This window comes from Serinus canaria, chromosome 3, assembly GCF_022539315.1.
Source record: "Serinus canaria isolate serCan28SL12 chromosome 3, serCan2020, whole genome shotgun sequence".
NCBI lineage: Eukaryota > Metazoa > Chordata > Aves > Passeriformes > Fringillidae > Serinus > Serinus canaria.
Genome location: NC_066316.1, coordinates 110,953,645 through 110,966,496, shown reverse-complemented (window position 1 = coordinate 110,966,496; position 12,852 = coordinate 110,953,645). Strand labels below are relative to the sequence as shown.

The 12,852-nt window shown below is 46.5% G+C and overlaps 1 protein-coding gene across 1 annotated transcript in view; it reads left to right on the top strand.

Moving 5' to 3' along the window:
* The first annotated feature begins 10,294 nt into the window (after nt 1–10,294).
* Nucleotides 10,295–12,852, top strand: part of MSRA (methionine sulfoxide reductase A) — a 238,361-nt gene continuing 235,803 nt past the window's right edge. Inside the window, exon 1 of the mRNA XM_009096207.4 lies at nt 10,295–10,481. Coding sequence (XP_009094455.1) covers nt 10,340–10,481 — 142 coding nt within the window. The 5' untranslated portion in view covers nt 10,295–10,339. The remainder of the gene's footprint in view (nt 10,482–12,852) is intronic.

The following is a 12,852-nucleotide window of genomic DNA, read 5'->3' as shown; positions in this document are numbered from 1 at the left end:
GGCAGAGCACTCTGTGTTTTCATCCTGAGGGTTGGGAAGGGCAGAGGGAGGAGGAGGAAGAGGAGGAGGAGGAGGACAAATGGTGGGTTTGCAACAGTGGTTATTCTCTCTAGTGACAAGCTGTATTTGTCTTTGGGGAAAGGTGACTATTGCCTGCCTTTGTGACATCAAGATTGATCCCAGAATGTTTGAAATAATAGGAAAAATGCATTTCCCATTGACTTCTTTGGGAGCAGCTTGCACAGTTCTGCAAGCAGATGGCATGATGTATATTAAATTATCACTTATGTCGGGGGGCTTATTTTAAGGATGGAAGTGTCGTCTCTTGGTATTTGTGCCAGAACTGCTCATCCCCAAATCAGGATTTTTGTATCCTTCCAGTCATCCTGGAAAATATTTGAAGGAACATGCCCTTCCCAAAGAGAGGTAAAAACAGCATCATCTTGTTCCTCTTTTGCATCGTCCAATGAAAAGCAAATCAGTTTTAGAAATCTTTATGACAGAAAGGTCCAAACTGGTGTAAACTGAACTAAAGACAAATGTCCCCCAGAATTCATTGTAAATCTCCTCCACTTGGGTGAAGGTTCACACTGACAAACAGTGACAGCGGGAATAAGGAGTGCAAACACGGCTGGTAAAGCCCAAGAAGTCTAAAGCAAATGCTGAGTCATCAACAATATTTATAACCTCCAACACTCAGAATAGAAGGTACCAAGGGACTGCAATTACAGAGATCAAGGGACTGCAATTACTGAGATATGACAAATGTTGAATTTTTATTCACAGCAGCTGCAGGACACTTGGTTGTCCAAGTGCATTGCTGCTGAAAGTCACAACCTTTGCTTAATCTGTGGACATGGGCTGCAAGTTATGCTCTGCCCACTTTGGGAAAATATTGCTGTTGACAGTCCCTAAAAGTTATGCCCAGTTTTGCAGCTCTCCATATCCCACTCTCCCATCTTCCATTCCTCTCTCTGTTCTGTTTTGATAACAGTCCAACCCTCTGTGTCACTTGCTAACCCTCTCAGACTCATTTTGGTGCCTAACAATGGTCGTGACACTCTTCTGTGGATGGTCTGTACTTTAATACTCTTCATGTCCCTGCTTCCAAACCAGCCTCACCATTCTACCCCATCACAATGAAAAACAAATTCAATAAACAACACCTGCACCGGGCTCGTTATGGCCTTCACAGAGTCACAGAATAGTTTGGGTTGGTAGGAACTTTTCAAAGGTCATCCAATCCAATCCCCTGCCACAGGCAGGGACACCTTCCACTAGACCAGGTTGCTCAGAGCCCCACTTTGGGATGTTCTATCTCATTTGGAATGTAACTTCCTGGGGGTCAGAGCAGGTGACAAAGTTCCACTGATTTCCCTGGGACTAAAATATCTACATGCCAACAGAACTTAAATACCTAAGGATTTTTATGCTTGGAAATGTCCGAGGTCAGGCTGGACAGGGCTTGGAGCAACCTGGGATAGTGGAAGGTGTCCCTGCTCATGGCAGGGGGTGGAACTGGATGGTCTTTAAGGTCCCTTCCCAACAAAACCATTCTGTGCCTCAATGATCTGGACCTGTGTCTTCCTGTAAGCACTGCACAGCAACATCCAGTGTAGCAATTCCAATAAAGAATGGAATCAAAAGTCACAACAACCCATGGATGATTAAAGATAATCTAATGGGCATCAGATGTATTTTACATATATATGTTAATTTATTTTCTCCCAAACAGAATATTACCTGGCATTTAATTTCCCTCAAGGATCCAGATGCTGTCAGGAATTGTCCTGATATTTTTGTTTAAAGCCAGGAGGCATTTCAGGTGTCTCTTAATCCACTTTATTATGATTTTTTCAATGGAACCACCTCAAATACACAACCTTTCCATTTCCATCAGCACCTGAGTGCATTTTGCCAAGCAGTGACAGGCTGCGCTGCAGATCTATTCCCAGAAGAGCTTCCTGTGTTGCAATTCCATAATCACTGTTATTGCTGGATGCCACAACAAAAACAAGGTATTTGTGGTCAAAACCCTAAACATTTCTCATGCCTTTAATGAAACAGTAATTTTGCTTTATTTTCACATGTTTCCTTATGCAGGGAGATGAGGAGACAGCTCACATTCCATAAAGATCACCTTCTTGGAGAGCAGCAAAAGCCTCGTTTGCAGGATTTGCTGTTGCAGTGGAGGAGGGAGCCCACGAGAGGGCTCAGGGAAGCAGCCCTGGACCAGCATCCCTGGGAAGCTGCTGGGCAGGGAAAAGCAGGGCCTTGAGGGAAAGCTCATCTCTTCAATCATATTCACCTTAAAACATCTCATCTAGGGCAAGCCAATAAACAAGCAGTCCAAACAACATCAGCTTTTATTACCACGGGTAGTATCACGCATGTATTTTTAATCTTTTGCCTGTGTATTTCTTACAAACTTTATTAATCCCGGGGAATGCTGCTGCAGGGAATATACGATGGCACTTAGAGCTGATGAAGCTCCCTCTCGGTTTTATGGTGTCGGCACAGCGGGCTCCGCTCAGCACCACATGAGCACATTTATAAAAAGCTTATTACAGCACATAGCACAGGAGTTGTTGGGTTTGGGGTTTTTTTCCCCTTTTCTTTCTATTTTTTTTTTTAAACTGGGAAACCAGCACCATTAAATCAGATTATTTTCTTTAGCAGGGGGGTGTAAACAACTCTGTCATTTGTTTTTATAAAGTCATCAGTGCCACTGAACACAAACCAGCACCCACTGATGAGGCTGAGGCAATGAATTTAGAACCACCACCAGAGCATGGGTGTGATCCTTAATTTTCCACCAAAAAATACAACTTATTACATTTTTTTATATTATTCTTTACTATGGGAGATACAAAGGAAACCCAGTTATTCACCATCCCCTTGTATTTTCCAGCTCAATCCCACCAGTACCTCCAGCAGAGCAGTTGCCTTGGTGAAATGTTACCCCAAAGTTAACAGTTTATCTGTTTTCACGCTTATCTCTTCACTAATGATAATTTAATATCATGTTTATTTCTTCACTAATGGTAATTTAAGTAAATAGAAGTCATTAACATACTTCAGCCACTTGCTTGTGAATGGACTTTGGATTTTCGGTGATTAAAAACAAATATTTGAGCAAATAGGAATTTGGGGTTCAGAAAGAAAAAAGGTTTTTAGTAAGGGAGGGATGAAATCTTGAGGACTATGAGATCAATATGGAAAATCAGGAGTGGGGAATGTAAAATGTTACTTAGGATGGAGAATATGAAGGATTTTGTGCTAAAGAGTCAATTTATTTTGGAATTGTCAGTCAATGTGTAATATAAACAATATTTTCATGGGGTTAAAATTTGCTCTAAAAGTCTTCAATTTTTCCTAGTTAAATAAAAGAGAAAATGTTCATAAAGTCAGTCCAGCAAAAACAGAGCTTAGGGTGATAAAACCAAAGAAACCCCAAAGTGAACTGAATCAAAAATATTTATTGAGAAATTTCTTACCAAAATTACAGTTGCACAAAAAAAGCACTGTGTCATGATGACACAAACTAGTGAAATCTGTATTAAAATGTCAGATTTTAGGCAAGGACACTGCCAGCAACCATCTAACCTGATATGCACAGCACTGGCCACTCGATGTGCCCAGAAATTTGTCCTCTTCTGAAAATGACCTATGGAGTATTCTGTACCATAGTGGGAAATCATGATTTAAAAGCTGTAGGGCCGAGCCTCAGCTGCTTGGAATTCAGTCCTAGGAAATCCAGGGAGCTGTGAGAAGCCATGCTGTTGAAGGAGATCTCTGCTAAAGTTGGGGTACCCAGCTGTAAAGTGTGAATTCTGACCTCAGGCAGGTGGGCCACCAGAATGCAGGTGCCTGTCACAGAGTCATGGAAAGGCTTGGATTGGAAAGGGCTCTAAAGCTCATCCCATTCCACCCCTGCCATGGGCAGGGACACCTTCCACCACACCAGTTTGCTCCAAAGCACATCCAGCCTGGCCTTGGACACTTCCAGAGGTGGGGCAGCCACAGCCTGGGATTTTATCACCTGTGGGGTGATAAAATTGTACCTTGAACTCCAGTGAAGGGAAGAGAGAACCAAAGGTTCTCCCAGCAGAGAGCTTGTGCTTTATTAGCACATTCTCCCTCACTGCTACAGTGCCATGGAAAAATAAAGAACCTGTGTGAAGAGACTGTTTGTCTCCTGTGTTTTCATCTTCTGTCCGGCACATATGGTAGACTGTGTTCCATGAAATTGCCCATTGTTTTTGACATCCCTCCGTAAATCCCAAACCACTGCATTATCCTGAGGTACAGTGCTGATGGCTCTTCTACGTCAGTTCCATTTTTAGGATAATTTATGTAGCTTAATCTCTATCTCAATGCTCATCTAGATCCCAAATGGAAGGCGGATGAATGACTGATTAATCCTCCCTCCTCTCTCTAGAAACCATCTCATGTCAATCCTTTAGTGCATTATCATCTTTGCTGTCCTTCTGGGGTAACAGATACAGCTGTTGATACAGGAATTCATGTTTCCAAAAAGAACTGTGGCACTTGAAGTCTCTGGGGCCCTTGATTGAAACCCCTTGAGAACTAGCTTGTGGCTTTTTTGCTAAAACTGGGAAAATGACTTGTGTGTTCTGGTGAAAATTTGGGCTTTTTCAAAGGCCTTGTTGTGACCAGTCACAAAATGTGATTGCAATGAGACAGCCATCATGGGGTTGCTGTGTTTATAGTGATATAATATCAGCATCAGTCCTCAGCTCCATTACGAACTGAGGAATAGGCTGGAGATGTGCCAGGGGTGTTTTAGGTTGGATATCAGGAAAAGGTTTCTCCCCTAGAGGATGTCAGCTGCTGACCAGGCTCCCCAGGGAATGGGCACAGCCTCAAGGCTGCGAGAGCTCCAGGAGGATTTGGACAATGCTCTCAGGGATGCACAGGGTGGGATGGTTGGGGTATCTGAGCAGGGCCAGGGTTGGATCAATAATCCTGGTGGGTCCTTTCCAGCTCAGGATATTCTGTAATTCCAACTCTGTGGTTCACCCTTTCTCTCCCCACCCAGAGCTGGCAGAGCTGTTGTGGGTGGGGCAGGACAAGGGGAACCCAGCACTCCTGGCTGGGAGACAGAACAGTGGGAACCCCAACAATGCAGCCCTGGAGACGTTCCAAGAGCAGAGTCCAGACCTGTGTCCAGTCACCAGAGCAGACTGGCCAGAGACCCTGAGTGACCGTGGTGCTGTCAGCTCTGTGGCACCGCTGTGGCAGCTGCAGCTCCCCCATGGCCCAGCTCCTGCAGCCCTTGCTCTGCCCCAAGGCCTCCTGCAGCACAGGGAGGCCTGATCCTGAATGCAGCAGCCCAGGGATGAAGTGGGGGGACACTGCCAGCCCTTCCTGCCCTGCCCCTCTCCCTCCTCCTCCTCCTCAGTGCCCTCAGTGTCTGCCCCCCAGCTTGGGCTGAGACCTTGCACAGGATCAGCCAAGCCCCCCCAGCAGCCCTGTGCCCCTGCCAGCTGTGGCCCCTGGGCTCAGCAGGGCACAGCCAGCACCCCATGCCTTGCCTGGGCCACATCTGCCCAGGGCAGACCTTTGAGAGCTCCTGTGCCAGGCCCTGGGGACCCTGGCTGACCCCAGAAGTGTCCCCATGTCCCCATGGACTCTGCAGACACCAGTGGCACCAGCTCCAGTGCAAAACCACTCAGCTCTGGCTGCCTGGGAAGGTGCCCCTGGCAGAACAGAGCTCCAAAGTCATCCTGAGCCCAGAGCATGGCAGGGCCACTGGCAGGAAACATCGGGAGCCACAGCAGGATGCAGGGACAGACGTGCCACCAGCCCAGGGCAGCGTGTCCACACATGGCACCAGGCTGGAAAGGTGAAGGAAGAAGAAGGACCCTCTGCCCAGAGCTGACAGCAAGCTCAAGGCTCCCACAGGCAGAGCTGGGGCAGAAATGTGGGATTAGGCCTTTTGAGGGCTCACATTGCTTGGTGATGGAGCCAGGGTGTTTTTAACGTTGTAGCTTCAGATGTAGATTCAGATGTAGAAGATGTTGTTCACTGTTCTGCATTTCTACTAAAACAATTCCATCCATAACCTGTCTGTGTCTGCCTGCAGTGGGAAGGGAGTGCAGAGGGCCCCAGGAAATGGCAGCCAAGAGGTGCAAAAGCATCGCTGAGCCCCACAGCAGAGCCACCGTATCCCAAAGGGCACCAAGAAGTCCCCGGGCCTGAGTGACTGCCAGCAGTGCAGGCAGTCCTGGAGGGAGACTGTCCTGGGTCCTTCCCCAGGGGAAGCAGCCAGGGAGCCAGGACAGGCAGGGCCATGCAGGACTCACAGACATGGCTCCATGCCCAAAGAAGCCCTGGGCACACCCTGGGCACAACCCTCCCCCCTTGGGGCTTTAGGTTCTTCCCCTGGAGGGTGTCAGGCACTGGAACAGCTCTCCAGGGAATGGTCAAGGCTGCCAGAGCTCCAGGAGCGTTTGGACAATGCTCTCAGGGATGCACAGGGTGGGATTGTTGGGGGTTCTGCACAGGGCCAGGAGCTGGATTGATGATTGTCGTTGAATCCCTTCCAACTCAGGATATTCTGTGATTCACTATTTGACAGTTTTATCAGCTATGGGAAGAACTGGGAAAATTATTTCTGTCAGCAGCTGAGGAGAAGCTGCAGGAGCAATAGCAACAAAGAGAAGGGATTGGAAGAAGCCTAGATTAGTGATTTAAATGGTGACAAGGTCTAGGCACAGAACTCAATTCTTTACATATCTGCCACAATCACCTTTATATTTCTATACTTTGGTAATCAATTCCTTTGGGAGCCCTCGGGAAGTCACAGCAATGTATCTGTGAGGCTGGAAGGTCTAATACTGCTCTTGGACAGATTAAGGCACATCCAACCTGGAATCAAGAAACCAGATTATACTGGCACTTGCTTGGTCTGAGCTGCACCAGAATGGTGAATTCCTCACTCACATCTTCATCAAAGCGGGAAAAAAAATCAGGAAATACGTCACTTGAAAACCTGAACAGCGTCCAGAGATGTGCAATGACTTAAGAGAATTAGAAAACATCCTTGACAGTGATGAACTCCCAGAGTCCTGTTTATCTTTCCTTGAGGGATGACCGCAGCCTGCAGCACTAAGTCTGGATAACAAAACCTGGATAAAAGCAATCTCTTCATTCCAGGGAAGATAAGCTAAGCTGTGACGGGTGGGAGCCAAAGCCAACCTAAAAATAAGCTGCATATTTTTAACAGTAATCAAGCACTGAATAATCCACTAAAGCCTGTGGAGGATCTTCTTTCACTGCATGTTTTCAGACAAAAAAGAGATTGCTTTTCCAGGAGATGCACACTGCAGCACAAACCTGCCTTCCCAATCCCTGTATTTCCACGGAGATGGCCACACAGGGCTTTATCAGTTTCAAGATACAGCAGATTTTGTTACACGGGAAAAATGCATCTACTCCAAACCACAAAGACTAGGAAATTTAACTCTGAAGGATTATATATAGGAAATGTCAGGTCCTGGAAAAAAATTGTGTGTATTTTGAGCAGGTTCCTAGGACTGGATGAGTAGGAATTTGCGCAAAGCCCTGGCTGAAAGGAGAGAGAGGTAAGCCCATGTCCCTTTTCTTCCTGCTCTCTCTCTCTCCTCTCTTTTTCCATCTTCACGGAAAATTTTTAGCATCTGCCATAAAATTGCCGTGCTGGGAATACTGTGATAATTACACGGGAATGCAAGCACTGTGTAGGTGCCATAATCCAGGCTTTTTTCCCTGATATATTTCTTAACTCAGTGTGTTAGTACATGGAAAGTCTATGTTTAAGTGTGAAGCATAATGCACCATAAATAAAAAAATAATCACATTTTACTGCTTACTTGGAGAGGTAAAAAAATAAGTAAACTTTAAATAAAGTTAGAGTGTAATTTTCAGAGTCTCTCACCCAGACCTCACCCTCTGCAACAAGAGGAGGGGATAGCCCACACTTTCCTGAAATATAAGCGGGATTTATCTAATTTAAACAGTCTTCTGTTTCCATGGAGCCAACAAGCACTAAACCCTTGTGAAAATCAGTTTTTATTTGTTAAGTGGCACGGTGGCTTATTACCATTTAATACTTGGGATTCAGTGACAAGTCAGGGACAGGGCGCGTGAAGTGCCACACAAACAGGGAACGCCAGGCTGATTCCTGCCCCCAAGAGCTGTAATTTTCCAGCATCAGCAGTCCTGCTGTCACTGCTCTGGATCCCAATCCTCTGCTGTTTTCAGCAGAGGAACAAAGCAGCTCGACTGGGTGATGGGTGACGAAGCAATTTTTCCTGGAGGAATTAAAGCAATGGAAAGGGCACCCATGACTTAGGGAATACACAGAGTATTGATACCTGAGGACAGCACGTTCAGCCAGGATCACTGGAGTGGAGGCAAGGCTGGCTTTTCAGCAGCTGGAATTTCAGAGCATATCAGGGCTCTGGAACACCTCAGCCACTTCACCTGTGAGGCTGAGCAGCCTGTTTTTCTGCCCCTCACCTCTGACTGCCCTAGGTTCACGCAGGAAAGATGGCAATAAAAACAAAACTGGTCACTAAGAGGCAAAAAAAATTCAAGCCCGCAGGTGGAGACATTAATTCTGAGGGGAAAATTCCATTGCCATCCATCGTGACACTGAGCAGTGCATTTTTTAGGAACACGTTGGCAGAGGGGTGTAGTGAAAATGAAGAGATGGGCAGTGTAAAACCAGTGGATGTCATCATCTTTAGTAGTTTCTTACAAAGGAAGAGCTGGGAATTCACACCAGGACCATAATGAGAGAGTAACTAATTAGGCAAACACGTTTTAAATGGAATTCACACTTTGTTATGGAGCATTTCTGGTTCTTGTACCCTCAAAATATCACAATTATTTATCACAGACATCCCTATACTCACTCATTAGTCAATGGATTTTCTCCAGGTTATTACAAGTTTTTTTTTTTTGAGGTCACCTGAGATCCTCTCCAGTCCTGACCTCAGTAATTTTACTTTACATTAATCAGAAAGTTTATTCATATAAAAAAACTTGAAAAATTGACTGCAGTCTTGGGACTACCTGTGCTCAAACAGAATTTCATTCATTTTTCAAACACAAAACCTAAATGCTAAGGTGGGACAGTTTTGTTTCTCCTGTTTCTATCTGAATTTTTAATTTTGAAGAAAAAGCTGACGCCTAAAACATGATTTTCCAAAACCTCTAGACTGTTTCAAGAGCACCCGGGAATTCTCAATATTGCTGGAAATATGCAACACCTTCATATATACAAATTAAATTCCAGGCCTCAGGAGTATCCATGCAAAACCCAGCTTGATTAGAAACTGAATGGAACTGCATCTGTCATAGACCATTTTTTGAGAGAATTATCTCTCCTTCCTCTCAGACTAGGCTTTAGTCTGTTTATCATCTTCTCTCTATTCAGCCAACAACTCAATTTTTTCAAACCCCCTCCCCACCCAGAAGAATTTTGTAATGAATTAATATCCTGTTTCTTGTATAGTCCAGTGGAAATGTCCCTGCCCATGGCAAGGGGGTGGAATGAGATAAAATTTAAGGTCCCTTTGAATCCAAATCATTCTATATTGTAGGAATTTGTGCTGTATTACCCCCCAAAAAACAGAGGGTGTTTTCCACCAACACCCACAGTCTGATCACTTTTTATGTGTTTTTATTGCAAACATAGCCACAGAAAATTGTCCCCAGAGATTTATGTTATCTCAAATATATTCAGTGAAAAAATACTCTGCAAAGTTGGGATGATACAGTACAATGGCTAAACACAACACAGGAGACTGCTGTCAACATTAACAGCCAGAAAAACCACGAAAAAAAATTAAAAATATATATATTATTGGGGGTTAGAACAAAATAAGCTTAAACCTCTTCCAACCCAAACCACTCTGTGGCAATTGTACAAATAAAGCACATTACTGCATGAAGGGAATGTGTAGCGTGTTTTCTTAAATGAGTCTGCAAAAGCCCCTCTAGAAGTGGGAGCGAGGACAGGCCAGAGGGAGGATGTGACACGGATGAAGACATGAGGTGGAGGCGACGTGGACTCCATGAGGGATCCCAAAACTTTGGGAACAACAGCGCGGGCAGACTTCAGAGAAAGCAGCGTTCCACAGAGGGGCACCGCAGGAACCAGCGGGCAGAGCACAGAAAAGGACATTTCGGGTTAAAGTCACTGAGGGCACCTGCGGCGTTCCCTTGAGGGAGGGGAGGGGAGGGGAGCTGCCTTGCCGCGCCGCTCGGCAGGGGGCGCGCTCCCCGCCCCTCCCTCCCTGGGGCTCCCTCATCCCCTCAGCGGGCGATGTTGCCGCGCCACCGCCTCCACCTCCTGCTCTTCCTCCGCACCCTCCACGGCTCTGCCTTCGGCATGGGCGACTGGGCCTCCCGGCTGCCGCAGGCGAGCGAAGCGCTGCCCGGCAGGACCCAGCGCATGGCGGTGCCAGGTAAGCACGAATTCCGTTTCCCTTCCTCTCTTTCCCCGTCCCCGCTCCCGCCCGCTGCCTCCTCAGCCTCGCGCCCCTTCCCCGCTCTCCGCGTGCGCATGCGCGGTGCCCTGGCGGCGGGGCGGGGCCGGCGCGGCGCGTGCGCGCTGAGGGGAGGGGCGGGGGCGTGGGGAGGAATATGGCGGCGGCGGGGGGTGCGTCCCGTGAGGGGGGACGGGAACAGGGGGATAAAAGTCCCTTGGGGAAGGGTTTGTGTCGAGGTTTGCTCTCACAGTGATGTTTCTTGTGTGTCGTAAGAATAGGGATGGACGGGTTGTTGGAGCAGCTAGCGAGCGCGGCTCTTGTTGGCCCAGAGAAGCAGTGGCTGCCCCGTCACTGGAAGTGTCCAAGGCCAAGCTGGACGGGGCTTGGAGCAACCTGGGATAGTGGAAGGGGTCCCTGCCCGTGGCAGGAGGATGGAACTGGATGAGCTTTAAGATTCCTTTCCAGCCAAGCCATCCTGTGGTTATTTTCCATATTTCCTCTTGGCTGTATATGCGTTTTATCTTTTTTTTTTTTTTTTTACTGAAGCCAGCAACAGGGTTTTAAGCAGAATTTCTTAGCCGTTACTGTTTTTGTTAAATAGTACTACATAAAAATAAAACCATATCATGCTGTGTATCTTCGGTGAGTGTTCTAAGAAGAAATCTTTCTCTGTGAGGGTGTTGGGGCCCTGGCACAGGTTTTCCAGAGAAGCTGTGGCTGCCTCAGGATCCCTGGAAGTGTCCGAGGCCAGGTTAGACACACTTGGAGCAACGTGGGATAGTGCAAGGTGTCCCTGCTCATAGCAGGGGATGAAATGAGATGAGCTTTAATGTCTCTTCCAACCCAAATAAATTTGTGATTCTGTTTACAAAGTGCTTTTAAGTTCTTAATAATTTTTCCTGTTATTTTTCTCATTTGTGTAGATGTGTGCTGTCAGGTAAGCAAACTAGCAGCCCAGAATTAGTGAATTTACTTTCTGACAGTCCTCCTAGGAACTGAAGGTGTTCCTAGGTGATTGTCAGTGCTGTTCAGGAGGAGTTTTAGTGGCACTGAGGTGCTCTAACACATGTATGGGATAGTTCACATGTGTGGTGTTTATTGAACAAGGTTTTATTTATAGATATCTCTGCTGCAGCCTCCTCTAGACCCTAACAAAGTATGAGAACTTAGGGCTCAAAATAAATAATACTTAAACACCTGAAGTGCATAAGTGCTGGTGGAAGAATTATAAATGGATGATGGCATAGGCCCAGTGGTCAAGAGGATAATAAAATCTTGCATGTTAGAGATACTTAGTAGGAAGCTGAAGGTGGTGGTGAAATGAAAGGTAGCAGGAAGAATGTTATTTCTGGTGTAGAGAAAGTGGACTCAGAGGAGGCGTGCAGAGGTGGGGTTTGTGCAAATACAGCAGTGAGCTCCAGAGGTGGCACCAACAGTGTCACATTGCCTGGATTGAAGTGGCAGCTTCAGGTTTGTTGGGAAAACAGAAGACACCCCAAGCTCATTTTATGCTGAGTAACTGCACAGCTAGAACAATTCTGGGCTGCGGTAGAAAAAGCATCCTCATAGTAGCAAATACAGTTCTTTACAATGTTTTTCTGTGGCTAAATGTGGTATTTATTTAATAACAGCATAGCTCTCCAGAGAACTGTCAGTGTTGAGATGTAAATTGCTCAGAAAAGAATGGCAATTAAAATTTAGGCTGATGATCGACTCAAGGCTGATTGACCTTGCAGACCCTTGCCATGTTAATGTTGTTTGTGAGTCAGGAACCAGAGCTGGACCTGGTATTCCAGGTGAATTCTTACCAGTACAGCACTGAAGGGAATAAGATTTTTCTTTTCTCTGCTGTCCGGAGTCACAGTTTGCTTTCTCTGTGAAAATGTGCACTGTGAGCACATTTAACCTGGCATCCAGCAGAACCATAGCTCCTTCCCAGCAGCTCTGAGATCATCCTGCTCTTGCTGTTGACCTCCCTGAGGTTTCTGTTGGTGGAGACCTGGAGTTGTTCCAGATCTCCTCTGCTGTTTGCTGTGTCTGCGCTGGCTATGTGTTTAACGCTGCCCTCAGATCTGCTGAGCGTGTTTCCTGTCACATCACTCGCTTTGCTGCTTCAGCTATCGAATGATTCTGGCCCCAGCATCAGCCCCTGGGGTCACCTGCTGCCCACCAGACATGCAGGTATTGATCCCTGCCTTTGGAGCCTGCTGCTCCTGCCCATTTTTGACATGCAGGCTGTTCCTCCAGCCAGGACTTTGTCAGCTTCCACAGCAAATGCTGGGAGAGAGGGTGTCAGAACCCTGCTGAAGTCAACATGTGCTACAGCAGAGCCATCATTTCAGCCTGA